The sequence below is a fragment of the Colletotrichum paranaense genome, assembly GCF_030867605.1.
Source record: "Colletotrichum paranaense strain IMI 384185 chromosome Unknown Scaffold_8.1, whole genome shotgun sequence".
Lineage (NCBI taxonomy): Eukaryota > Fungi > Ascomycota > Sordariomycetes > Glomerellales > Glomerellaceae > Colletotrichum > Colletotrichum paranaense.
This window is the reverse complement of record NW_026848966.1, coordinates 228,157-254,033: the sequence shown is the minus strand read 5'-3', so window position 1 is coordinate 254,033 and position 25,877 is coordinate 228,157. Positions and strand designations below refer to the sequence as shown.

The following is a 25,877-nucleotide window of genomic DNA, read 5'->3' as shown; positions in this document are numbered from 1 at the left end:
TAGTGCCAACACGGAAATGGGGGAAATGGCGAGTCCCAGTTTGGAAATAGGGCGGATCCTAGGTGATTTGAATCAAGAACAGTCTCGGGATCTTCGGGTGCATGAACACCAGCAAAGCTCGAACGGTGCCAACCATGGGCCCGCGTCAATGAACGACTGGTGATCAGAGATGGAGGAAAAGAGATTTTCTGCACGTACCACATCTTGCCGGTTCAACAAGAGGTCCGCCGACTCATCTAAAGTCTCTCCGGCCTTGAGAGCAAGCCCGTCTGTTTCCCTCCGCATCTGATATTTCGCATATTGGACACACGCAGAAGGCTAGGCCTCTCGCAGACGATGGCATGTACAGATCTTGTATGAACCGTTTCGTGATACGAGCGAAGCATCGAATGCGCCCATGGCAGAAGATGGGTTGCGATGGGAACCAAGATAGTTGCTGTGCCTGAGTGAATAGTCACAAAAGGACCTGTTGACCACCCCAACGGTATGTGAGTCGTTGATAGGCGGTATCTCAAATTCGCAATCGTGAGCAATATCTACTCGACTCAAGGCCGATGCTAGGCCTCATTATTTCTAGTTGGACGGTTCTAAAGGTCAGGTGAAAGGTTGGATGTACATGAGCTCTGTTCGACAGGCTACTGTTGCTCAGCCAAAAATCGTTCCGGCCGTTTGGACGGTAGTTGATCATCAGGATCTTCGGAGTTCCCCCAGAAACGCAAACGCATTATGATAAAAGAGGGATGTTGGGACGAAAGGAGAGAGCGCGAGTCAAGAAGATGTCAGTGACGTGCGACAGGCTGAGCGATTTGCGTAGCAGCAACGGCTATCCTAGACCGAAAGCTTGCGCCTTTTCTCCATAGTGCCACAAGCCTGTGACCAGAAGCCAGATCGTGAGACTATCTCGAAAATTCTAATGCGTCTTCCGGGAGAGATCTGTCATAGTAGAGTCGGAGTGGAGAAGGCGTGCTCACGAGGCGACGAAGAAGACTGTTGTCACTAGACGAAGCCGCGTTCCGAGATCTAGACATATCGAGGTTCGGTCGCGATGCTAGGCGTTTGTGAGACAGCTTTGTGGCGGTAGCTTCTGTTTGGTTTCTGTGGTTTCAGAACTTGAAAGACGCCAACGGATGTCTTTCGTACGAATGGTCCGCTGTCGAATAAGATTTGGACGACAGCTTAATTGGATAGGCGCCTTCCAGCGCTCCACAAACTCCATACAGAGATGCAGATGTTTGGCAGCTGTCGGGTTCAGAAATTCGAGAGTCAAGCGCGGGCGAGTACGAGGTGACAGGCACCCGTGTTCTGCATGTCAAACGGGTCAAAGGCATACAGTCTAGTCTGACCCAGTCGATCACGGCGGCTCTGACCGCGGCACGGTATCATCAGGTTCCATCCGGACAGCTGTCAGGAGCCGTGCTGTGAAGTTCGTTGCCGTAGCGCGCTGCTGTGCGTGTGCCTCGGAGGAGAGCCGGACCATCGGTCGGTGGCATGATAGCATCTATCCCGGAGGAGACAAGCAAAAGACATGTGAGGGTCCAAGAGCTGGGTATCGAAGTGTCTGGGATCGGGAGACTCGGCTCTCTGGTATTGGCCATCGGTGGCATTACTCCGTACTCAAGTAACTCATCCTACCTACCATGTCGAGTGAGCGCATGCTGATCTCTGTCCGCGCTTGCGATATGGATACACCACCACACTGGGTCAGTGGTCGTAATGAAACGGCGAAAAACTGGCGGGTAGTGATGCCATGGTGCGGTGCCCCTGCGTCAGAGACGACAGACGATTGACACCGTCGTGGCGATGGAAGATGTCGAGACAACAGTGGCATTATCCACGATCGATAGGCATTACCACCAAAAGTGATTCTTTGGTTGATATATCCGGAGCAAGTGCGCAAGACTTGGCGAGATCTTCGCTCCTCTTGTCTGCGAATAGATAGGCTCAGGTAAGGCAAGCAGTGTCAGGACTGAGCTGGACCAAATTGGAGGGAACCGCTGAGTTGAGGTACGTAACTCGCACCCGGATAGAGTGGGGCATGCGTCAGGGGTAAGCAGTGTTCATGGCCAATGCTGTTCTGTAATCCACTAGCTCGTCCAATGCTGTTGGTGGGATGGCTTGCAGGAACCCCGAAAGGCCACTTGGAAAGTCAAAAAAATCTCAAACCCGCTAGCCACGACTTTCAGACAAGGGGGGCCGAGGCAGAGACAGACACGGACGACAGACAGCAGAGCAGACCTAACGATGGACAAGCAGGGACCAACGGTTTCTGGGGATTTGATAGAGGAAACCGGGGAGTTGGCGGGAGATCCCCCCAAGATGAGCACGGTGGGCAGGTACCAGTCTATCAGACGGCTCTTTTGGGATATGTACTCTCCACGATGATCGAATGGGCCAGGCCGTCAAAAAGGGCTCGACTCGTTCCTTCTGTTGAACCTGGGAAAGCACAGGTAATGGACCTACCTACCTTACCTAGATAGGTGCGCGACTACGTACCTGCGGTATCTTACCTCGTCCCGTACCGAATGGAAGGGACGCGTCCAGTCGTACGCACAGTTTTAATACAGAGCCTCGACACAGTGCGGTGCAACAGACAGCGGGAAGCAGTCATCCAGGACTGCCTTCCTTCCCGCCAGGTCTTCTCTTGGGATTAACATACGAATACTCCGCAGTACCATTTGTTCAGTTCGGTTGGCGCAGATTCCCCTTCCAGGATGTACCTAACACCTGACTTTTGTGTGCGAATCTGTCTGCGCCTACATCATGTCGCCTGCAATACAGCGCTGCCCGGTTGATTTCATTGGCAACGGGCAGTTCTCGAGCAGGTGCATATTGGCTGCACTGGCCATCAATTACTTGATGAGGGCCTATAATCTACTTCCATTGCCCCCCGCATGCCCCCTTTGAATTGGATCTCAGCATTGCAGCGACGAATCGCTTAGTAGTAGACCTGCATGCCGTGACTTCCTGTTCTTGACTCCTTCCACGTCTCCTCTCTCCTTCCCTCTCGCAGCAAGAAGTATCCGTAGGTACATGGGTACGTCCCCCTCGTCTCGCTTACTGTCCACCCTCACCTACCGCCTGCCCGCGCAGTGTGCCTAAGTTCCGGGTCTGGGTCCTCCTCCTTCCTCTCCACCTGCCACTGGGTCCCTGAGGCTGGTCCACGACCACGTTTTGCGTATCATTGACTCTACCACGTAGGCCCACCGTCCAGTACCCTCCCTCCTCCCTCGTCGAGTCCTCCTGCCTGTTGCCCTCTTTGCGGATACGGATACTTCCACTCAAAGGTGGTAGACCAGGAAGTCGCAGGCACAGCCAGCACAGCCTGAGAACCTGCAGCTACAACCCTTGCATCTTACCTGCGCTTGCTTCAGTCAGGTTCCTGGTTGTCTGTCAGAGTGCCCAGTCTTCCACTCTTACGCCGCAGCCTGCCCTGTGTGCCTGTGTCCTCTTTTATTTCCATTCTTCCCACCCCACCGTCCATTCCTCTCATCCCTTTCAACCCTTTTCTGCGACAAAAAAAAACGGTTTCCCCCGTTGCTGCCCGCTGTCGACCACCTGAGTGAGCCAGAGAGTCAAGGAACCGGGAATTGGCCATTCGCCCAGTCAAAGGAATTGGACAGCCATCAGCAGTGTGAAAGAGGGTCGGCCGAAGAGTAAACAACAAATACAATCGCCGCCGCCGCCGTAGTAGCAGAAGCGCACACGACACGAGCCGCAGCGCCAAACCAAACGAGTACCTAACGAGCCCACATCTTACGCCGGGGCGCAACGGCACCCGACAGGCATCGCAGAAGAAAATAGGGGCGCGGATTTGCACATCAACACGCGATCCGGGGGTGCCACGAGCAAGTCAGCTCAGTCTAGCCCTTCTCTCTCAACTCAAGCCTTTACAAGCCTGAGAAACACAGAGAGAGAGGTGTACAGATTCTCTCTGTATCCGTACCAACAACAGGCACACCACCACCTTCACCCGTTGCGACCGAGAACCCAGTGCTAAGGAAAGACGCCAAACAAGAACCGAAATCGACGCCACAAGACTCGCGCCTCCTTCTCTTCTCACGGCACCACTGTGAGTTGGGTCTGGCTGGTCTTGGTCTGCTTGGTCCGGCGGCATTTTTCTGCCTCGCTATCCACGCCGCCTACTTCCTCTTTCGGGATCTTGCTAGTCGTTGCCCTTCATTTCACGCGGCCAACCGCCAACAACGCCTACCCCTTCTCTCCTCTACCGCCAGCCTTGGCTCAAGCCTGCTGTTCCTACAACTGCTGTCCGTCTCCCGACGCAGCCCACCTCCAGTCTCTCCTTCGACTTTCGACTCGACATCGATTTCGTCTTCCACTCTTGTATTCTCTAATCCTATACATCCTTTTCTTCCGATTCCTCCTCGCTCCTTCGGCTCTGGACTTTCGGTTCTCCCTTTCTTCCCCCAATCGACAGCAATTCATCTCCGTCTTCGATTCGCTTCATCGCTTCATCGCTCCCATCTTGCATCTCACGGATCCCGACTACCATTCTCTTTTTCTTCTCTAGAAAAGAGGCGGCCTTGCTGGACAACCCTCTGAAACGATCGACTCGCTTTCGCCATCTCAATTATCGACCGCCGCGTCGTTCATTCGAGCCTTCATTCGAGCCTTCGTTCGCTGCCTACCTGAAGCCACGTCGAATAACGCTCAGCTCATCCCAGCTCAGTACAGCGCACACGCTACGTCGCGCACCGAACAGCACGCAGCGCACCCGTCACAACAATCTCTCCCAGCGCCCTTTTTCTATTTTGGCCGACAGCCCAACCACCAGTCACTCCTTTCCACCCTAGTCTTCCGAGATCTTGCATTCCAGCCACGACAACCCCCTCGCGGCATTCGAATTACGTATCCACCGTTGGATTGGCACCGCTTCGCCCATTTTGCCGAACACTTCGCTTCGATTACCCGCTTGTCGACGTCTTCAAGCCGCTCGACTCACATTCGCAACCGTGACATTTTTCGAGGCTTTCTCTCGATATTTGCTCCGAGGCAATTGACTCTTCGTCCATCGAACTCGCACATCATTCTCTATGCCATCCTACGGCTCTCTTCATTCACCATCATTGCGCAAAATGGAACAATCGAGGGTTCAGTACGGGAGGAAGGGCATTAATTTGGGGAACATCATTGGTGATCCCTTCGCCCTGGCTACAGTCTCCATTTCCATGGTACGTCGATATCCAAAAACGCCTCGAGAATACCTGGCTCTTCTCGATAGATCGGCCTTCTGTTTATGTCTGTACTAACAGTCTCCTTAGCTAGCATGGATAATTGCTTTTATTAGCTCCATCATCGCGACAACACAAGTCACAAATAACTCCGGCTCATTCCCACCCTTCGCATGGTGGACCGTCGTCTACATGTTCTTCCTTATCGCAGGAGTCTTCGTCGTTGTGGCTTCAGACACTGCGCAAACTTATCATGTCGCCCTTACGGGATACCTGGGTGCCGCTCTGTCCCTGAACTCACTGACTATCCACTCCCTCATCTACTCCTCCAACGGTGCTCGCCAGGCTGCTGGCGCTGGCTTCATTCTCATGGCCATGGTTACCGTAAGTTCTCCGCTACGGAGGTGAGGATCGAATGCTGACCTTGTCCCTGTAGATTGTCTGGATCTTCTACTTCGGCTCCGCCCCGTCAGCGAAGCCGCGCGCTTACCTCGATTCCTTCGCGCTCCAGAAGGAGTCTGGAAACCGACAGATGATGTACGGCGGTGGTCGGCCCGAAACCTCAACGTCGGTCCAGCCTCCCCAGATGTACACTTCGGCGCAGCTCAATGGCTTCGAGAACCCATCCCCCGTTCAGGGCATTCCCACTACACAAACCCGCAACTCCGGAGTGGCCCCGACATTCAACGCGGCGCCACCTGCAGCGAAGCCTCCTGGTCTTGACCAAGAGGTGGTGCCCCCCACCGAATACCCCTACCGCGCGAAGGCCATCTATAGTTACGAGGCCAACCCCGACGACGCGAACGAGATCTCCTTCTCAAAGCACGAGATTCTGGAGGTCAGTGACGTGAGTGGAAGGTGGTGGCAGGCACGCAAGGAGACGGGCGAGACGGGTATTGCGCCGAGCAACTACCTGATCCTGTTATAATGAGCTCATGATTTTCATTTCGCCGTTGGAGATGGGAGCAAAAAATGACCATATGGGACATGGAACGGTTTCGCGCTCAAATGCTTGTTGGAGTACATTAAGGTCTCTTGTCCGGGATAAAACCATTGCCGCCTCTTTTGAGCCACAGGCGGCACACGTATATCCGCCTAAACGGCTTCGCTTTTTTTCTTCTTCGACCTGTTGTTTCTACTTCTATCCGCCCACCACTGCGTGCAGGCTTTCTCCCTATTACTGCTAGTGTATGTTGCCATTGTCGCTCGAGTAGAGGGATTGTGTGTTTTCTTTTTGTGTCTTCTGGGGCGGGTTTCACGAGCAACGGGTCGGTCATTCGGATAGCTATGGTAGCTCGCAGGTGGGATACCCATGCATGTTGGGGTTCCCTTGCTGCTTTACAAATGGCATTTGCATATATTCATATTCCGTCTTCATATTCTCGACAGTGACATTGTGTCATCTTTGCGTGGGATTTATGAGCCCAACAAGTGAACAGCTTATCCAAGCTGGTCATGAGACGGAGGTAGCGGAGACGTGGGCTTTTCCAAGTTATTGGTGTGAAGTCGCTTCGTAAGTCATAATTGACAATCTGGAGATTATGCATCAAGTAAAGGACTTCTTCGTTATCCGTCGTAGGGTATCATAACACTCTCCTTCCGCCCTTCCCTCAGCCACTTTAGCTGGCAAACGATGGAGACACTCGCAGCGAAGTGACATGTCTTGGCCACCAGCCCAGGGCGTCATCTTGCAGCCTCAACACTCAAAATGCGCCTCCCTCCCCCTCTCTCTCTCTCTCTCTCTCCTTCTCTCAAGCCTTATCCAACCTCTTCCTCAACTCCCTTTCCTTCGTCAAGACCTCCAGCTCAAGCCTCTCAACACTATACTCCAACCCTTCCCTCCTCTGCCTCACAGCCCTCGCCCGCAAAGCACTCTCCCCATTCAACCCCTTCTTCCCACCACTTCCGCTAGTACCAAACCCCCCTCCTCGTCCCTTTGTTTTCTTGCCCCCATACCCATCCTCCTCAGACGGCGCAGCCAACCGGCCCTGCAAGAGCTCGCACCTAGCCTGCAGAGTCTCGATGCGCCGTTCGCGGCGCGCGATTTGCGCGTCGGCGCGATCGAGGAGTTTCGCGATTTGCGGGCCGATTTCGTCGCGCAGCGAGGCCTCGGCGGCGGCGAGGGTGGGTTGGGGGATGAGTTCGAAGTGCCGCGTGGGACGGAGGACGGAGGCGAGGCGGGGAAGGTCAGAAACGCCTGTGTCGAGGGTGGATACGGAGTTTTGGAGGAAGGTTAGGGAGGTGCGGAGGGAGGCTACGCAGTCTGCGTATGTTGCTGCGTTTTGGGACATCGTGTTGTGGTTGCGGTTGTGGTTTTCTCGGTGGGGTGTGGTTTTGTTTACCCCCCGTTTTCGTCGGTAGGTTTGATTGCGGTGTGCTGCACTTTTCTGGTGATGGGGGTGTTTTGAGGTGGTGCCAAGGATGTTTGGCTTCCTCGCTTCGACAAATGCGAGGGTTGGGAGAGAGAGATCGTGTGGCGACGGGGTGTTGTTGGTTGTAGTGTCGATGGTCGAATTGGGCTTGTTTTTGGAGGTTTAGCTTGGAGGGGATGGTTGACAGCAAAGACGGACATCGATTGTTTACAGCCCCGCTAACTCAGGAACAGGCGGGTACGTACCGACTAGGGAATGATGCACGGCCCATATATACCTGGCTCGGTGATGTTCGGTGTGAAGGCACTATCTACAACTCTTGGCACTTAGATGTAGCCGAAAGAGTGGTGATTAAATCACTTTGAGTCCTGGAAACAAGACGCTAAGGCTTTGAGATAGATTTAATAGCCTGCAGTATGGCTATTAATTGAAAACCCATACCACGTCGATGGGCCATCATAATCAAGGTAAAGCGCGATTTCTATACGGGTAGGTGGCCATGGAAGGAGCATAAAATGTCACCCGCATATAGCTACTTCTGAACTTTCTACATCCAGATATATACATACTTCACTATCTATTTTTGCTAGTAGAGCCTTCTAATGTCAGCCACGACTTACATCGGCAGTCATTAAAAGGATCCAAAAATCCAAGGTAGACACTATCAAAAGAGTTCACCCCCCCGGTGCTGAACTGGGGGCTACATCTCTGGTGCACATGCCGGGACTCGAACCTGAAATCCTGGCTTAGGCTAAGCTAGTTGAACAGGCTCGCCCGTAACCATCCCGCCAAACGGCAGTTTGACCTCACCTCACAGGCCTGTGAGGCGCCTGCTGCCGTTGGTGATGGGAACAGAATTGAGGGGGGGTATAAGGGAAGGCTCGCATGAGTGCGCACTGGTGTATTCCACTCATTGCGCCGCGTGGTACATATACCTTGAGGGCTAAGGCGTCTGTGGACAACGACCTGAAGCCACTGGAAAATCATTTACTAGGCGTATGGTAAGACGATGCTCATCGCAACGACAGCAAGGCCTATTCTTCACTTCTACCGTATTGGTACATCTTCTGTTCAATCTTTTACAGTCTGAAATATTAGGTAGAGAGTAACTCCCAGCCCCTGATATCTTGCAAAACATCTTCAACGTGACTAATAATGAACACATCGAGGATCACTGAATATACCTTGAGGCTCATCTTCTGGGACAATGTGCTGAAGTATTGAGCAGCACCTAGTTAGTTGAAAGGATCAAGAAGACGACACGAGCCTTACAAACGTCCCTTTTACCTACCTTAAATAAACCCATCGGAGGAATCGTGGGCCTCGCCCACTTTCTCATCTTTCAACACACACATACGCTGCCTGATATCAGACATCTCTTTTAGCCTCGTAGCAGGTCATTTCCATGGCTTTCAGAAGCATTACAGGGTCTGATGGCCTCTATGGACTGGTTTGGGAGAGCGAAGTCGGATGTGTAGCTGAAAGGCCGCCGTGCTTGTGCGTGCCCTACCACCATGAGTGTGCAGTTTATGAGCTCATTTTGCGGTAACCTACACCACCAATATAGTCTATTACTCGTCCGTCTTCCAAATGCTTATTGATCATCTTCGGAATCGCTCTTTAGCCCCTGATAGAATGGGGCTACCAAGCACCAGTGACTTCATGTATAAATCTTTTCTGATGGCTGTGAATTCTTCAAAGAGAGAGGCCCTTGGTAAAACTTGTGTGATGTTGAACGAAGGTGACCTTGACTGCCGCCAAACGTGAATAGGCGAGCACGGCCTTGCAATGGCATGTATGACTAGCCTCAACCGCGAGTATCATATGAGGTGCCCGGTTTGGAAGGTCAGCCAAACTTCTTCGGCGAGCCCAAATCCGGCTCACTCCGAGAGGCGTGCACCAAGTAGGTATGCGGTCAACTAACATGATGTAAGCAGCCTCCCTTCAGCGATAATCCACGAGTGGCCATAAATTTTGAGGGAAAGAAATGGTTCGCCTATTTGTTGACGCGAGCATACAGTCAGTGCCAGCTGGTCTCACTCTCATTAGCCCAGCAAGATGATTCACAGGTTTTCTCACAGCAGTGGCGTTGTCTTCTGACTACGTGCCAAGCTGAAGGGCCCAAAGTGTCAACTGACACGAGCCATAAAGTGAAGTGGGCGACTTGGAACTTTCATGTGGCGCTTGCAAGCGAATTCGATCAATTTTTTGAGGCTCGATTCGATGGATGCGGTGACTTGACGCCCATGAGAGCGCACTCTTCGACCGTGGCGGCGATGACTATGGTGCTTTGAGCCTCTCACCTCAAGCATTTAAGATGGATGACTGCAAGCACAACTCTTGCGGCGTTCGACGAGTTTATGGCTTGGTTTGCCACGTGAAATGGCTGACAGAGCCGTACGAAGAGGTATCAAATGGCGATGGGATTTCTCTTAAATACCATTAGCCGAAGCCACACATTCTAGCATCCGGAGACGTTACCTCATCGCTTATTCCTGAAGACATCATACCCTGAAGATGCCATTGTCACACTCATTGCCACAGAACTCCTTGACTCTCACAAACACAGGCATTCAAAAGGGTCATCATATCAGTCGTGCACGAAAGTCCGTCTTCATACGGCACTCTGCCAGCTCATCCTTTGTCATGTCCCGAGACCACAACCACCCCTCCGTGCACCCTACAGCAACTTCAAATGTGAGGATTGCCCTCAATTTCAAGCCAATGTGGCATCCATTCGAGACTAACCGTTCCCAGTCATCCACATCAGCCACAAATGGCATCAAGCCAGCGAGCTCAGGTTCATCAGCTAACAGCACCGGCACTGTAACTGTCGCCGTCGTCGTGGGTCTTCTCCTATTGACGATCATCGTTTACATCACTATTACGGAATACCGCAAGATGAATACAACAGAAGGCTTGAGGGTTAGGACGAAGGAAGGCAAAGAGCTGGCATTGGTAGCAAACGGTTCGAGGGAGTCATTTGAGAGTTTTGAATCAGAGTTGAAAGAACCTGCACCTGCGGTAATAGTTTTCTCCCGCATAGCTTCCTAGAGAACAACATACATATAGTTATCAACTCAAGCAAATGAAGATCGATTTCATTTTTCCCACGTATCAATAACGGTCCCGTTGAACTGCTAACCCATGTGCACCATCTGCGATACATTGACGTCTCCGTCGCTCAGAGTCCAATTCCGCCCCGGGAGGAATTGATTGTTTACAATTTCCCCGGTAACTCATGGCTTTAATCCTTTAAGGGTTCGGAAATTACGCAGCCCAAATCTCCAGCCAGCCATCTCCATGCAATGTTAAGTCAAGGTTGGTCCGTGTTTCTTGACTGAGTTCGGTTGTAAGTCGACCTAAGTTCCGGACCCACTCGGATCTAACAGCCGTGCAACTACTCCGGTACGGGCCGGCCGCACGGACGCATTGAGCCCTTCGGTCTTGCGCTATGGCATCTTCTGTCCGTGTAACTGGTTATAAGAATTCTACTTCACGCCACTCCAATGGCCTTACCATTCGAAGAGACCACAAGCATTTAGGTCTCTATCACTTACACTCACACATACTCAATTTTGAGAAATCGCCATTCTTCCCGCTCTACGCTACTTTTCAGCCCACAACCATGGAGTTCAATCTCAGCAAGCCCAACCGCAAGATTCATGCCGGTGTCATATTGACCAAAGGGTAATTACCAAATCATAATTCCTCGGATTCCCTGCCACAAGTAAGCTGAGACATTTACAGCGTCACCGAAATGCTCGACGTTGCACCTTTTGAATTCTTTGCCTGGACCGATAAGACTTCCCGTCAAATGCTGAACCTACCGCAGGAGATGTGGGAGGACGATATCGAGTTTGACCTACATTGGATCACCGAGGACGGCAAACCGGCCCAGATGAAGAGCAGAGCTCAGATTCAGCCAACTGTAAGCAGCACATGGCACCACCGTCCCAGTAGAGAGATTCTCTAACACTGACACCTACCACCCAGGACTCCTTTGAGTCTTGTCCACCCTTGGATATCGCACTCATGGGAGCTCATGACCTAAAGTACAAGACCAGCGAAGCCGAGCTCGCCTTCATCCGCAAGGTTTACGAGCAGTGCAGCGCCTTCTTGACCATCTGTGGTGGTATGTTCCCGCTTCTCGAGGCTGGCCTTCTGGCTGGTAAGACGGCGACTTGCCCCCGCATGATTGTTTCTGCCATGAAGAAGAGTATTCCGGTCGTCGATTGGGTTGAGACTCGTTGGGCACATGACGGGAAGCTGTGGACTTCGAGCTCGCTGCTGAATGGCACCGATATGATGCGGGCTTTTGCTGAGGCTACGTGGGGAGGGAAGCCCAACAATGGGTGGGTCGAGGCGGCTCTCGATATTGGGGGCTATCCTGTGAGAGACGTCGGCTTTAAGGATTTCAAGGGACACCATTACGCTGTCGAACAGCTTCCCTTCTAGGCTTCTAGGCAATTGGGGGAGGATTCTGATCGAATGATGGGCCTTGTGAAGGGTATGCTAAGGTATCAAGTCCGGTGGCATTTGACTATTGTACAAATCAGTGAAGCACGAAAATTTACACAGATCTGATTTCCATGCCTATTCTCGGTGGCAAACTTGAACCCGATGCACAGCGTGACAGCGTGTGGGAGATTCGATTCGTACTGCAAGGGCACTGTGTGAACTGTGTGGGTCTGTCGGTGACTGCCGAACCGGCGGTGGTTCCTGCGGTCCGGTTGTGTGGTTCGTTACTGACCGGTGTGCTAAACTCCGATGCGGAGTGATGTCAGCCCGTCGCACGTCCCTTCCATCTTCATCCACCTTCCTACTTCCCCAGAACATCTCGAACCGTCACCCCAACCTCACGTCAACTCTCTGGAGTCGTCAGAAACTATCCTGAAGCCTCGCACGTCAACGCCACAAAGTTTCAAGCAGAAGTATCTGGGAAACGCCGACAACATGTCCCTCAGAGTTAGTGGGCAGAAGTAGCATCAGAGAGGGCTTCGCTGACAGCAACACACCAATAGACTATCGGCGCAAAGGCGGCCGCGGCCTTGGACAAGGACCTCATGAGCACCGGTGCCTTCTCAATCGACCAGCTCATGGAGCTTGCCGGACTATCCGTGTCACAAGCGAGTGGGTTCCTGCAACGGCCAATGCTTGCTCAAGCTTTCGATTGACACCTTGGTGCAGTCTATCGCGTTCACCCTCCTAGTCGAGGTCTGAACATTCTTGTTGCATGCGGCCCCGGTAACAACGGTGAGTACCCTTCCAAAGATTCCCCCGTCTCAATCACCAAATATCTGACCAGGACCCCTGTACAGGTGGCGATGGCCTAGTGGCTGCCCGACACCTTTGTCACTATGGCTACAAGCCCACTATCTACTATCCCAAGCGGAGCAAGAATGATTTGTATCAGGTGAGTGAAGATGCCATTCGCTTTTGTCTATCTCGATTGGTTCGTTCGGCTCATAGTACATGGGGATGTTCTGGCAATTACATACCATCTATCGGCGACACCTCTTGAGCTCTTGGCCATCCGAGCTCAGAATGCTTTTGTTCTCCTTCCACGCCACGCTATGCAATTGCACAACTCTATGATTCTTCTCTCTAGAGAAGGAGTAAAGAAACTGGCAGCATCTTTGCGTGTATACGGTGCTGCCATAAAAAATCGACCCCTCCCGACCTTCGTTCTCCATGGGGCTTGCCGTTGACCGGTCGTAGCTTTGCTGACTGAAAATTCCTCAGCGGTTGGCGCAGCAGTTGGTGGACTTGGACGTTGCGTTCGTCGACGATTTCCTCACGGCGGCGAAAACTACTGATCATATCGTTGACGCTATCTTCGGTTCGTTCTTTTCCCCCTGTCTAGACCATAGTCCGTTCACGCGCCTGATATTTTGAGGCAAGGGTTCAGCTTTTCTGGAGAGGTCCGGGAGCCTTTCCCCGCGGTGATCAAGGCGCTCGAGGAAACAAAGCTGCCGGTCACTTCGGTTGACGCCCCATCATCGTGGGATATCGAAAATGGCCCGCCCGAGTCCGGCCCCGGGAGTTCGTTCCAACCTGAGGTCCTTGTCAGCCTGACAGCACCAAAGCCACTGGTGAAGCATTTCAAAGGACGGCACTTCATCGGCGGAAGGTATGCCCAATATCCACCATAGCACCAGGCTTGAGAAATTTGTTGGCTGACCTTGGGAGCAGATTCGTATCGCCGGGCATTGCTGAAAAATACAATTTGGAAACTCCGCAGTACGAAGGCATCGACCAGGTAGTGGAAGTTGATAATAACGGCCAGAAGCTGTAAAATCCGTTAGTCAATTGAATTTACCAAAATTTACTGTGTATTAGCCAAGGGCACTTACAGTCGGCTCTTGCTTTCTCTTTTTTCTTTTTCCTTTCCTAAGTTTCTTCCTAAATGACCAAGCAGCCCCCCACGCGGCTATTTGGACAAACAGGACTCGGACATCGCCCGTCGAGCATCTGCATTGGGTGTACTACAACACCCAATGGACACTCCAACAAAGGAGGATGGTATGCTTGACAAAAGGCGACATAGACTAAGAAGAGTCTCCGACAGACTGGGCAAACAGATTTGTGCTCAACACACATGAAAGCCGAGTGAAACAGACGTGGAGCCTCTCGGACAGTGTGTGGCGAGTGATTCGGAGGGCGTGTTTTTGAAAAAGGGCAACATGAGAGTATTGTCCCGGATTGAAATGACTGACAGAGAGAATAATAGGCGAGGTGACCACGGAGGTAGTTGGAGAGCGTGCCAAACCGGTGGCCTTGGTGTGGCTGATATAAACAACAGCTGTGGCTGCCCCGCGACCTTGGTTCGGGTCATCCAATGGAGAGCAAAGTTTTGAAGGAATTGCCACACGATGGGTTCCACCAGGACCCCTTGCTGGGCCGGAGCGTTTTCGACGACGACGGACGTCGCGGACGGAGGATATCGAAGGCTTCTCTTCTGGTTGGTCAGTGCGGACAGGGTCTTCGAACCGGGGCGGGAGAGGCGAGCCAGTACGGATAGTGTACGCAACGGACTCGACGGGGAGAAGAGTTTAGGTGGTGTAGGATGTATGTTGTACCTGGGGGTGGAAGGGCGGGAAGAAAGCAACGGACGAGGGGCGAGTGAACTTGTGAAGGGAAAAGTGGAAGGGGAAGAAAGGTTGAGATGAGAAGGGCAGGGCAATGTTGGCGGCGGCGGAATGGAGCGGATAAGGCGATGACAGTGAAGCACAGTTCTAGTCATACTGGACAAAATTGATTTGTCTGGTTGGGCATATATTTTGGTGCGTTTCCATATCCCGTTCTTTTTTCCACGGTATTCCCCCCCTCTTGATACAGGTACTCTGTACTCCGTACTCTGTACACATTGCCTGCCATAGGTAAACCTTTTTTTTCCCTTCCTTCTCACAGCTGCATCCCCAGGTCAGGCCCATGTCCGGGTCAGGTAAGGTACATTGGAGGGTGCAAAGCCACAACTCTAGGGCCCAAGGCCCCTTCAATGGGGGAACGGGTGGGAATACTCCAAGGAAGGGGAGGTCGCGCGCGGGCAAAAAGTCGAATGGGGGCATCTCCAACTCACGGCATAGAACGAGCTGGGCTTTGCCGGAGCAAAAGCTCCGTCTACCCCTGTGATAGGCCCGAGCGGCAAGGCAGCGCTTACGGGGCCGCATGGAGCACTGCGTGGTACTACCGAACGGGACCCGCTCGTCCTCTTTTTTTCTAGAACGGAGGCTGGGAGACTGGAGTGCAGTGTGCACTTACCTTTACACTTTAGTGATCTTGTGCCAGTTGTGGGAGGAGCCAGATGGAGTTCCACCTTGAGAGACAGTGAGAGAGAAAGTGGAAGCCACGCTTGGTGGCCCTCCACTCACTCTTTCCATTCTCACTTGACTGCGGGAAGTGAGCGGTAGGTACCTTCCATTGCTGACGAATACCTGTACGGGTGTAAGGTACACAGCAAGGTACAAGATGAAAGTGCCTGGGTTCTAGGCCGTTCCTGTTGACCTCGGAACCCCGTCGATTGGAGTCGGAGCAGAATTGTTGTGTTCATCCAGGGAAGGTCTCACGGTCTAATGTGAAAAGGGGAAAAAGAAGAGACGAAGAAAAGGGTCTAGCACTCTTGTTGGTGATGTGGGATGTAGCAGGTACAATTGCCCGGCTCAGTTGCTCCTGCTCTCGTTCTTCCCTTCATCCCACCTCATGGACCCAAAGTATTTCTGTACCTGGCCCTTCCTTGCCTCGCTTTCCCTCTATCCTCTTCTCTCTTTTTCACTCACATACTTCCGTCATCTTCCTGCATGCCAGCCTTGCGCTTCCTTTGCTTCATCCATCCAACATTGCCCCCCTCAGCTGCCGGGAGTTTTCTCCATCGACCAACACCAACAAGGCGGGCCGGTTCGTCTGCGCTAAACCGTTCACCTCTCGGTGTTTTCTCTTCGCTCCTCGGATGTCAACAACTGCCATTGTTTGGCCTCGGCCTCCGAGTGCCGGTCGTCCCAACGTCCAGTATCTGCATCGAGTCTGGACTATTCGCTCCGGTCGCAATACGGCAGCTCATGGTGCCAATGCTGAGGTGTCGATCTGAGGAGGATGTGGTGGTTCACTGCCCAGACACTTCACGTCAGCAAGGGTAGGACAGCCAGGCGTGGCCGGGCCGCCCGCGTGGCTCTCCGGTTATCTGTCCAGCCAAGGCCCCTGTCGCTCTCAAGCCGAACAACGGTTCGCAAGACGTCATCGACACTACTAGGAATGGGGGTATCCAAAAATGCACCATGGGGCCCGTGGATTCTCTCGACCACGAGGGCAGAAAAAAAAAACCCCCCCCTTCTACTTCAGTCGCGGGACGACGGATCTTTGGCTTCCTCGAAGCTTCGGAGCATCATGGTCTAGTTCGCCTCTATCTCACGACAACATACGATCGGTTATGTCGGACAACGCAAAAGAGTCAATCCCTACCCTTGTCAGGTTCACATGATGAGGTCTGTGTCAATTAGGCACGACACCGTCCTCCACATCCTGAGAACAGTCAAGTCCACGGAATTTGGCGGCGTATTAGCGAACTAGCGACCACAGACCTCAGGGTGCCTGCTGTGTAAAGTTTCTGGTGCCTTCGAGCAACATAGCCGCGTCCCGCCCTAAGATGAGACCCTGGACGGGAATGCCCTCTGGGCCTCCCGTCAGGATCAAGCTAAAAGCTACCGGACACAGCGATTAACCTTGACTCGGGTCCCCGCCAAATTGAGGCTGATGCTTTTTCTACTGCAGATGTGGTAGCTTGGAGCACAGCAGTCACGCAGCCACGCAGCCACGCAGACGCAATGGTTGGACCAAAGATGGCCCGTTAGCCTGGCGATCCCTTCGAAAAGACGGATTCTCAGGGATCGCGCCGACCTCAAAAGCAGAAGTCCTGCACAGGCCATGCAGTCTGTCACGCGGATTTGCATAACCCGAGAAAAAAAAACATTGTCTGATTGCGCAATTGACTTCGCGGGAATGAAGAGAATGATCAACTTTTGAACCCACGAGACCTACGGCTGGCTAGCTATCCTACCGCCTAGGTATGCTAGACGGAAGAGCTTGCTTCATCAACTCGACAAAGTCGTATTCGCAAAGGTTTACCCCGCCGTCCAGAGCTGTGGCCCCTGGTCGTTGAGCGGGGACTGGGGCGTTGCCCGACAGCGTGGCGGATGACGGACACTTCCGACCAGATTGGCAGATTCGACTGTCCTACTTGGGCCTTTTCATGCAGGGATCCGGCAAGGGCAACATCATCATGTTGAATGGTCTGGGTTGTCCTGAAACGGACAACGAATCATCAAATCCTTCCGGCAATGGGGGCTCTCCGTTGGTCCCAGAAGAGCGTATTCATACAGACACATGCTGGACAGCTTTGGAGACAACACCGTGGCACGCCTTGAGCGGAACGATCGCAGAGGTTCGCGGCAGGCAAATAGGCAGGGACCTGCATGTCATGTCGTTGCAATGCCTTTTGCGTGCTGTTTTCCACGGATTATCTAAACCAGCCCACGCCAATTCAACCGTCTGACTTGGTTCATCATCCTCCTGGAAGAGTTCCTCCGCATTATCGAATTCTTCACGCTAGTCGCCTTGATATTTGGTACACTAAAGTCCTCCTACTACCCTGACTTCTGGTCCTGTGGGAATGCGGATATTCGTTGCGGCAATGATTCGGCGACTGTCGGCGCCTAACGAGATTGAGTCTTCTTATCATTCCAGCCCTCCCTCTGTTCCTGACTCTGCTGTAACCTTAGCATGGCCGTCAGTGGAGACGCTTCTTGAGTCGTGCAAAAGCTTTAAAACCTAACGATCCCTTGCCCATTGCTTTTAAGGGTCTATGAGACCATGACAGGCAATGGGGTGGCTGACGTCGGCAACTAGGGACATCTCCCGCATCGCTCTACGCCGCTATTTTGATATTGCTCATTCGGATAAATGCGACACTGTGTTGCATCTACATTATCTTCTGGAATCTAGCGCTGTGAGGCACCGATTCTTGGCATGAGCTCCTCCACCAATTGATACCAGACAGATAGTTACCAAATCTTTCATGGCAAGGCTTGCGCACGCCGTGAATTGTGTCCTGATGACTTGGAGCCCAATATTCGAGTCCCCGTGACATCTGAGTCGGAGCTGGCTCCGGTTCGACAACTTTTTGCGCCAGCGCAGATCACAGACTAAGGCCGCGCAAGTTGGACATGTGGGATAATTAGTGGCCGCATCATTTTGGCCACAAAATGCATGGGTAATTTACGCAAGCCCGCGTGCCCGCGTTAAGGATCGACATGTCTACCCACGGAGTAGTGTGTAACTGGCAGTCAGCGGTGATCATTCCCTGCTTTGGTCGAAGGCCAATCGTCAGCCCGTGACAGCTCAATTCGGCGCTCTGTTCAATCCGTTTACCAGTATCAGCTTTCATGGTACAAATACCCAACTTCCTAATGCAGGTGGATTTTGAGGGTTTTCCCACCCTTGCCTGGTGATGCATTATTTCTCTAAGTTTGTCTTTTCTTGCTTTTCTCAATATCGTAGTGGGACCGCATCCTGTGTGTTGCGTTATACGAAGAATCCGAGCGTTGCTTTCAGACTTCTCGACGAGATTCGCGAAGATTCGAGCTCGTTGGAGATTCGGGTGGGGTACGGAGTTTCCCACATCTTACAGTGCGGGCGGGGTCGGTGATACCTTCCAAATGGCACGACATACCGGTTCACATACATGTACGAAATCATCTTTGACTACGTGGACAGAATTTGTGCGTAATCTTCAATTTGACTTGGTATGTGATATCAACTAATGCCTGTCGTAACAGAGGGGAAAGAGGGGTCTACAAAGGGGGGCACCGAGTTTGTTTCAACGTCAACCAACGATGTTAGGTGGCGCGGCGACACGGAAGACTTTGCCTGTCTTCGTCTGATGTTGATCAAACCTTGGACACCTAGTTCCAGTGGAAGCTAGAACTCTCACGAACGCAGTAATTATATCCAGAAAAGTTTGGAATTCCTGCAGAACCGTTGTCAAATGACTTGCCACCCCTCAAATTTGAGGGCTGAGTTATCCATGGCGGAGTTTACAGAGAGTCCTTGACGGAACCAGACGTGAGAAATCCTGGAATTCTGGAGCATCAACAAGAACCCGGGTGCAAGTCGCATCTACATCCTTTGTATATTATACATCTTTTGTATCATCTACATTCTCTTGCAACATGACGTCGAGTGGTCATACTCAACCCACCGTGTCGGAAACGATGGCCAGGGACGAAATGTAACGATTTTACCAACATCATGGAACCGCATCGCATGAATCCCAAGGCCACGTCAGAAACCTGAGTGGCGGCGGAGTACATAGTGTACTTTGTAGAATCATAAGCCACGTGTTCGATTTTGCGACATAAGCTCTAGATCTCTGCTCATCCACTGCTTCACGCCCTGCCATCGAATCTTGGCCCTGCTCGATAGACCGTGTTCTAGACCTGAGTAGAATCTTCTGGCTTCAGATGCCATCCGTTTCAATCCCATGCTAAGTCTGGTGACCAACCCTGTGTCGCGAAGAATATTTAAACTTCCGGACCTACTCTTCCGATTCATGGTTTCGTGGGTCATTGTTAACGTGGTCTCGACGGAGACGAGTGTACCATACGTCCCCATCTTCGTCAGACAGAGGTCACAGTGGCCTCGGAGGAGGTACGTGGTGATAAGACTTATTTGCCCCCGTTGACAGAGGCGGTTCGGTGGGGTGGAGGGGCAGTATTGACGCCACGTCGATTCGATTACGTCGCAATCGCGGCGTTTGATGATGTGGATTGTACACATCTTGGAAGTGACGTTGCGGTGAACCGTGAGGGCATAGCTGTGAGTCAGTGTTGACTTGATTCTGACGAGTCTGGCAGGGTTTGCAAAGACTTACTTCAGTTGCTATTTGAGATGTGTGGTCCGGAGATTCGATTTTGGGAGCGATTGTGTTAAAGGAGATGTTGTGGCGATTGTGGCGTGACGGTGAATCGCAGCTGGGAATTTAGTAGGGGAATATCGTCTGATCACTTCATCAAGGTAAGTACGATAAGTGAATGAGTCCTGGTTTCACGACAGAATCAATATCGGGACAGATGAAGAATGGCTTAATGCCTTCCTCTCTGAAACTCCAGCCCGCCTCTCCGAAATTCAAGAGTCTTGAGTTCATGTTTCGATATATACTTTAGCTGAGGGCAGTTGAGGAAGAGTCGCAAAACCTGCACATTTGTCACAGTGACACGTTCATGTAATATGTGGTATTATTGAAAAAAATAGATGATATCATATCCCCAATACTACCCAAGTAGCTAGCAGAACTAGGCCACATGAAGCCAGTCTGGATTTGGCAACAGGTCAGTGGCTGCTCCTAGGTTATACAAGAGTCAGCGGTCCGAGATATGTGTTGATTTCTCTTGAATCATCATACAGGATCATGTGGCTAAGTAATGTCTTGAAACACGTCTCTCTTTGAGGCTGCAATCGACTAGACTCAGAGAAATAGCTTTGAAAACTTGGTATATGCATCGATTCCACGATATGTCCGCGATAGGCACGAGGGAAAAGTTACTTGAAAACTTTGTACTGAGATTGGTAGACTGATAGTAGAATATGTGAATGTCGATCCCACCTGACCTTCCTTCGATTGTTGAATCCTTGTCGATGGACTGAATTTGACAGGCTACAGCCACTTCCAGACCGAGAAGCATCCGTCGTGGTTTATGCTCATTGTGCAGATGCCTTCCTGCTAAGGCATCATAACCTCTGGCTACCGGAGTAAAGAAGTACGGAAATCTCTTCGTTTCTCAGCCTCATTGCAAGGATCTCAAGGGCCGGTGCATTCAGCCATGCACGCCGCGTAATCCGTGAAAAGTCGTCTGAGGCATGGGACCAAGCATCCAGCCTAAGCGTTTTGTCAGTCAGTCGGCGGCTTATTCGTTAGCAAATTTAGGCAAGTTTTCTTACGTCCTAGAGAGCATAACAAATTAGTCATTTGTTATTGAAACTCTGTGGGTTTGGCAAGGGTATTGTCTACTTACGTTGATTCCACCTCTCCATGGGCGGCGCTCCTCCTCGGGCACTGTGGTAGCGCTGATGGTGGCGAAAAGTAAAGCGATGGTCGCCAGGCAAGTCATTGAGACGCGCATCTTGATAATTTCTAGGAAATCTTTTTGTGGATCGAGGCCAGTGGGGTGTGGTGTGGTTGTGAACGTGGATGCGACACATGCGGAAGCCTTGTGTGGTGGAATGTGATATTTCCCGTCGTTGTGTGGTGGAGGAAGATCTCCGAAAGAATTGAATCTGGTGAGAAGGCCATTTATATGTGACTTTTTGAGGGTATTTTATTACCTTGATAGGTATGCTCAACAAAGTTCCCCGGAGTTTTGGGTCCAGGTCTTGGTGCCTAAGGGCGGCCGACGCCGCAATTTTTTAGGACTCTCTGGTTTGAGATAACCACCAAGTAGGTAGCATCTTCTTTAAATACGAACCTAGAGTGACTGATACCAAAACAGGGGGGGGGGTTCCGTGGAATCATGACAGACGAAAGAAAGCGTCCTCGTGACCCTATCGCAAGCCTGGCTTCAACCCAATAGTGTCGTCAGGGACCACAGCGTCCCATTTACCTTGTGTGGTTTGCGATGACCCTACACCGAGCAGCGGTAGGTGTTTTGAGTTTCATGAGAATAAGTCACCACATCGAGCCGTAAATTCTTCATCGCTCAGGAGCAAAACTTCCGGCATTGGAATGAAGAACGCCCCTTTAGAAGTTCACCCAGAAAGTAACTATGCGATCATATCTAATAGTTAGGACACGGTAACCTCTTCGTTTTGAAGTATTTGCTTAAAGACCACGGCACTTCCGTATGCCTGGAACTTTGAAAAGGAAGAGGGCACTTGCATCTTTTCGTAGGTAGAGTACCTTGAGCCCCTGACTGTCGAACTATAAAAGAGGTCTGGTGTTGCCGATTATCTTCACTTCTTGAGTGAACGAGGGATCCTGGATTTCATCGTTCTTTTAACCACTGAGTAGATCGTCCTTTTACCCAAGCATTCATGTTGCAAGGACAGCCAAATTTGACGTAACTGCCGCACCAAACGCTCCTAAGCACCTCGCCGGCCACATCCCTGGTCAGATCAAGCATGTTGTGAGCCGTTGAATCTTTGCCATACGTTCAACTATTCTTCATTACCGAGGAGGTCTCAGAAGAAAGCCTTTGTCCAACGTTTTTTTTTGGACGTGTGGATTGCTTCAATGGGTCTTCTTGTTCTGGAGAAGACGCTCCGAAGACTGGGTCTTGCAATCGATACGGAAGACAGTGTTAGAGAGCTTTAAAGGAGACTTCTAGCCGTATTTTCCGGATCATTTTTAACCTTTTGAGAGGCCCCTTCAAGACGTAAGTTCCTGATGTAGTACGCCCAATATGCAACCCCGCAAATCTTCCGTCGCTGACTCTTGACACATTTCCTGGTCTGCACAAAGTAAAATACCAGTTGAAGATGCCATTTAATGCGTATCTTTATCCATCTATTAAGACTGCTAGAGAGGTCATGCAGGGTGATTCAAGATTCCCACCGAGGTCAACACAGGCAACAGCTACGTCCACTAGCTGTGAAAAACGTTGAACTTTATACTCTACAAAGACCACATGGCATTGAGACCATTAAGAAGATCCAGTTTGTGTATTGAAGTGCATGTTCTACCAGTCAAAAGTGATTTGGATGCTGCTTTGAAACATGTATTTGATGCAGTGAAGAGGAATCACTGCTGGGCTATGCCGGGAGGGCAGGGACCAGTGTAGTGCTCACATTCAGCGACCCATTCGCCCTTGCCGCCGTACTTTGCGTCACAATCCGCTTGGGTGATGGGGTTGTTCAGGATACACTATGACTACGTCAGTACCTGCGCGAAGCTTGCATCATGTTGAGATATCTCACCGCTTGGACGTTGGTCTTCGAGTTCCAGCAGCGGGTGTGACCCAAGCCAGGTCCGCAGAACTTGAGGGCAACCTTGATGTTGGGTTGCTCTCTGTTGCGGCAGTTGCACATCCAAGCCGAAACAGCATTGGGGGCACTGATGATGTTGTCAGTCGATGAGTTATAATAGGTAAAGGGCGAGTGCGGTCTTACAGGAAAGCGAAGGCGAGAACAGCAGCAACCTTCATTTTGGACTAAGCCCTGAGATCGAGATATGCATTCAAAAGCACATCATTACATTCACTTTCAAACGTTATCTCATCAACTTCCACTCGCTTCATCTAGCTTAGATCTACAAGCTCACCATGCGTTTCGCCGCTGCTACCATCGCTCTCCTGCTAGCTGTTGCCTCAGCCACTTTTGTTCCTAACGTAAACGAGGCAAACCTCGACAGGGAGCCTGAAAGTGAGCTTTACCTACAAGAATCGATAATCGAGATCTAATAAATGATATAGGCAGGACCATCGTTAACCTCGGCTTCCTCCAGGCTCATAAGACTCGCAATATCAACATCGCTAACGGTAAAAAAGCCTTAAGATTCCAGCGCTTATACAAAGCTAACATCGAAAAGTTGTCATAGCCAGAGCTTCTGATAATGTTGAAAACTCGCTCGAGCGTCGTAGTATATCAGCCCGCTCGTTATCAGCCAAGAAAAGGGCCGTTAACACATCATAATCTAGCCTCACGACCACCAGAGTAGCATCTTCAAGGCTAGTAACGGCTACTACAAAAGAATCGTCACCGGTCTCGTCATTAATAGAGTCAACGTCGCTATGACCGCTTAGTTCAACAACATCCATACACTATTCTTGCAGTCCAATACCGCCTTCCCCAACGGTTAGTGCTCAGCTACCAAAATAGATTCACAGTCAGCTAATACTACCAAGCCCCTAACTTCATCTTCGCCGGATTCGAGGATGTCTCTACCGGGGTAGAGCGCTCCCCCTAGAGGATTAGCTGGGATGAGATCTACAGCCTGGCCATCAAGCCCGGTGAAAGATTCCAGTTTAACAACTCCTTCGTCATGTGGTAGAAATAAATGACGACCCAGCTCTGATGAACCTCAAACATTGTGTCGGCGACTTCACTCACATTGGGGTTCATAGAAAAGCTCTACAGCAGCCCGGTGTCTCGACAATTGCTACCTCTGTACCTATTCGGCTGGAAACTTATTCGGGTTCGAACCCGGTGCTGGTCGCCAGTTGGCGAAGGGGGTTTGTAGCCGGGGGTGGAAAAGAGCGCTTTGCCTGTCATTCATTATGTTTCAATCATTACATCCGGCAATAAAATCTTTTTCGCTAGGAGGATTAGAACCTGAAGTGGTCATGAGGATTGCACATGATCTTGATCAAATTACCAGACACCTTTCCAAAGCCAAAAGGTATCGAAGGTTAGAGCGTCCAGCTCTCGGCACCTACATAAAGGGTGGGCCCTACAATGGGTCGATGATGGGATGGACCTTAGGGAGCATCGGACGGAGATGACCCCTGGTTCAGGGATCGAACCTTGTTCCAACCACCTCACACTGAACAATGACAACAGATCATCAGGGGAAATCAGTTCGCCAACAATGCGCAGATCGAAGACTTCTGGAAAACTGATTGAGCCATGTTTTCTGATGCAAGGCCACGATAAATTGGAAAAGTCATGGTCTGATGTTTCGTTGATCCGAATCATCAGGGAGAATCTCAAACGCGTCCAGTCACAAACATCGTAAGGTCTCGAACCATCCATAAGGAAACGCAAGTTCTCGCCAGCCCCATAAGACATCATGAAACGCATGAATCTTGAGTCGGAGGATTATGGCGCCACTGTCAACCAGATCATTGCCTGGGCATGGCTTTGCATAGAGCTGCAAAAAATATAACATACCGTAGTGTAAGTTGATAAATTCCGATTGCAAAGTCCAAAGTCTACAGGATAGACAATACTTTTGCTTACAATCAATAGAGTCGACAGCTGATTATCCTTGTAAAACAAAAGAAAATGAGCAACAAAACAGGCTCCAATGGGAGTATGGGCAACTCCAGTAATCCTCGCCCCGGACAATCTCCATTCCCGCCTTCCACTGCCCTGGTCCGCCAAACGCCACCAGTTTCGCAGCAGAGCCAACCATATACGAGCTCATACAGCAACAACTTTGATCGGAGCAGCGCCAGATATAGTACGGGCAGAACTGATGAGAGCTCGCGCTACAGTCAGGAGACCACAGAACCTCCAAAGCTTTCTCGGTCACCCCCGTCACGCCGGGAACAAAAGAAGCCCGAACCAAATAAGAACTGGGAGGACAGCATCTACGGAATGTACGGTGATATAAAAACACCCAGAGAGCCGCCACTTCCTCCACCGCCGAGGCAACAGCAGCAGCAGCAGCAACGCCGCCGATATGAGCAGCCAGAAGATGATGAAGAAAATAATTCCTTTGATGAAGAGGTACCACGGCGACCTGAGCCGAGGCCAGAGCCTCAAAGAACACGCAATAGCCGGCAGCGACAGAATTCCAGACCAGAGCAGAGGCGCCAAAATTCACGACAAGATCAGCAAAGAAACGAACAAGATGATGACAGAGATGAAGACGGATCGCGAAGAAGAGTGCACGTCAACATCGATATTGGTGGCGACGGAAGTCGCTCCTGGTCATGGACATCCGACTCACGTGGGCCAAACACGGTCAACTTCGACAATACTCCCTTTGTCGGCGGAGGCTTCCCCTTTGGTGGCCGAAATAACAACGGCGGTAGGCTTCCCGTCAATATCCCCTTTGGCGGAGGACTTCCGATCAATCTTCCATTCGGACTATGATGACACGACGGGA

General features: G+C 51.3%; 10 protein-coding genes across 10 annotated transcripts; 6 read left to right on the top strand and 4 right to left on the bottom strand.

The window, feature by feature from the left end:
• Window positions 1-5,093: 5,093 nt before the first annotated feature.
• On the top strand, window positions 5,094-6,117 carry CPAR01_09922 (SH3 domain-containing protein; the record flags this gene model as incomplete). The annotated part of the gene is made up of 3 exons (XM_060494185.1): window positions 5,094-5,189; window positions 5,280-5,573; window positions 5,626-6,117. 3 exons carry the CDS (start codon window positions 5,094-5,096, stop codon window positions 6,115-6,117), a joined length of 882 nt encoding a protein of 293 aa, XP_060346367.1.
• An 823-nt stretch (window positions 6,118-6,940) lies between these two features.
• CPAR01_09921 (uncharacterized protein) lies at window positions 6,941-7,480 on the bottom strand (the record flags this gene model as incomplete). Its single annotated transcript, XM_060494184.1, has 1 exon — window positions 6,941-7,480. The coding sequence occupies one exon, from the start codon at window positions 7,478-7,480 to the stop codon at window positions 6,941-6,943; it is 540 nt and encodes a 179-aa protein (XP_060346366.1).
• A 2,727-nt stretch (window positions 7,481-10,207) lies between these two features.
• On the top strand, window positions 10,208-10,615 carry CPAR01_09920 (uncharacterized protein; the record flags this gene model as incomplete). Its single annotated transcript, XM_060494183.1, has 1 exon — window positions 10,208-10,615. One exon carries the CDS (start codon window positions 10,208-10,210, stop codon window positions 10,613-10,615), a length of 408 nt encoding a protein of 135 aa, XP_060346365.1.
• Window positions 10,616-11,015: 400 nt separating this feature from the next.
• On the top strand, window positions 11,016-12,019 carry CPAR01_09919 (uncharacterized protein; the record flags this gene model as incomplete). The annotated part of the gene is made up of 3 exons (XM_060494182.1): window positions 11,016-11,251; window positions 11,312-11,492; window positions 11,558-12,019. 3 exons carry the CDS (start codon window positions 11,016-11,018, stop codon window positions 12,017-12,019), a joined length of 879 nt encoding a protein of 292 aa, XP_060346364.1.
• A 498-nt stretch (window positions 12,020-12,517) lies between these two features.
• On the top strand, window positions 12,518-13,859 carry CPAR01_09918 (YjeF; the record flags this gene model as incomplete). The annotated part of the gene is made up of 7 exons (XM_060494181.1): window positions 12,518-12,529; window positions 12,586-12,694; window positions 12,752-12,817; window positions 12,883-12,977; window positions 13,307-13,403; window positions 13,466-13,694; window positions 13,757-13,859. 7 exons carry the CDS (start codon window positions 12,518-12,520, stop codon window positions 13,857-13,859), a joined length of 711 nt encoding a protein of 236 aa, XP_060346363.1.
• Window positions 13,860-14,153: 294 nt separating this feature from the next.
• On the bottom strand, window positions 14,154-14,927 carry CPAR01_09917 (uncharacterized protein; the record flags this gene model as incomplete). Its single annotated transcript, XM_060494180.1, has 1 exon — window positions 14,154-14,927. A coding segment is annotated over one exon (774 nt), but the record flags the coding sequence as incomplete, so codon positions are not given.
• A 4,514-nt stretch (window positions 14,928-19,441) lies between these two features.
• CPAR01_09916 (uncharacterized protein) lies at window positions 19,442-19,891 on the bottom strand (the record flags this gene model as incomplete). The annotated part of the gene is made up of 1 exon (XM_060494179.1): window positions 19,442-19,891. The coding sequence occupies one exon, from the start codon at window positions 19,889-19,891 to the stop codon at window positions 19,442-19,444; it is 450 nt and encodes a 149-aa protein (XP_060346361.1).
• Window positions 19,892-22,847: 2,956 nt separating this feature from the next.
• Window positions 22,848-23,250, bottom strand: CPAR01_09915 (uncharacterized protein; the record flags this gene model as incomplete). Its single annotated transcript, XM_060494178.1, has 3 exons — window positions 22,848-22,970; window positions 23,024-23,159; window positions 23,216-23,250. The coding sequence occupies 3 exons, from the start codon at window positions 23,248-23,250 to the stop codon at window positions 22,848-22,850; spliced, it is 294 nt and encodes a 97-aa protein (XP_060346360.1).
• Window positions 23,251-23,367: 117 nt separating this feature from the next.
• On the top strand, window positions 23,368-24,011 carry CPAR01_09914 (uncharacterized protein; the record flags this gene model as incomplete). The annotated part of the gene is made up of 4 exons (XM_060494177.1): window positions 23,368-23,467; window positions 23,518-23,583; window positions 23,634-23,684; window positions 23,950-24,011. 4 exons carry the CDS (start codon window positions 23,368-23,370, stop codon window positions 24,009-24,011), a joined length of 279 nt encoding a protein of 92 aa, XP_060346359.1.
• Window positions 24,012-25,048: 1,037 nt separating this feature from the next.
• Window positions 25,049-25,864, top strand: CPAR01_09913 (uncharacterized protein; the record flags this gene model as incomplete). Its single annotated transcript, XM_060494176.1, has 1 exon — window positions 25,049-25,864. One exon carries the CDS (start codon window positions 25,049-25,051, stop codon window positions 25,862-25,864), a length of 816 nt encoding a protein of 271 aa, XP_060346358.1.
• Window positions 25,865-25,877: the final 13 nt, after the last annotated feature.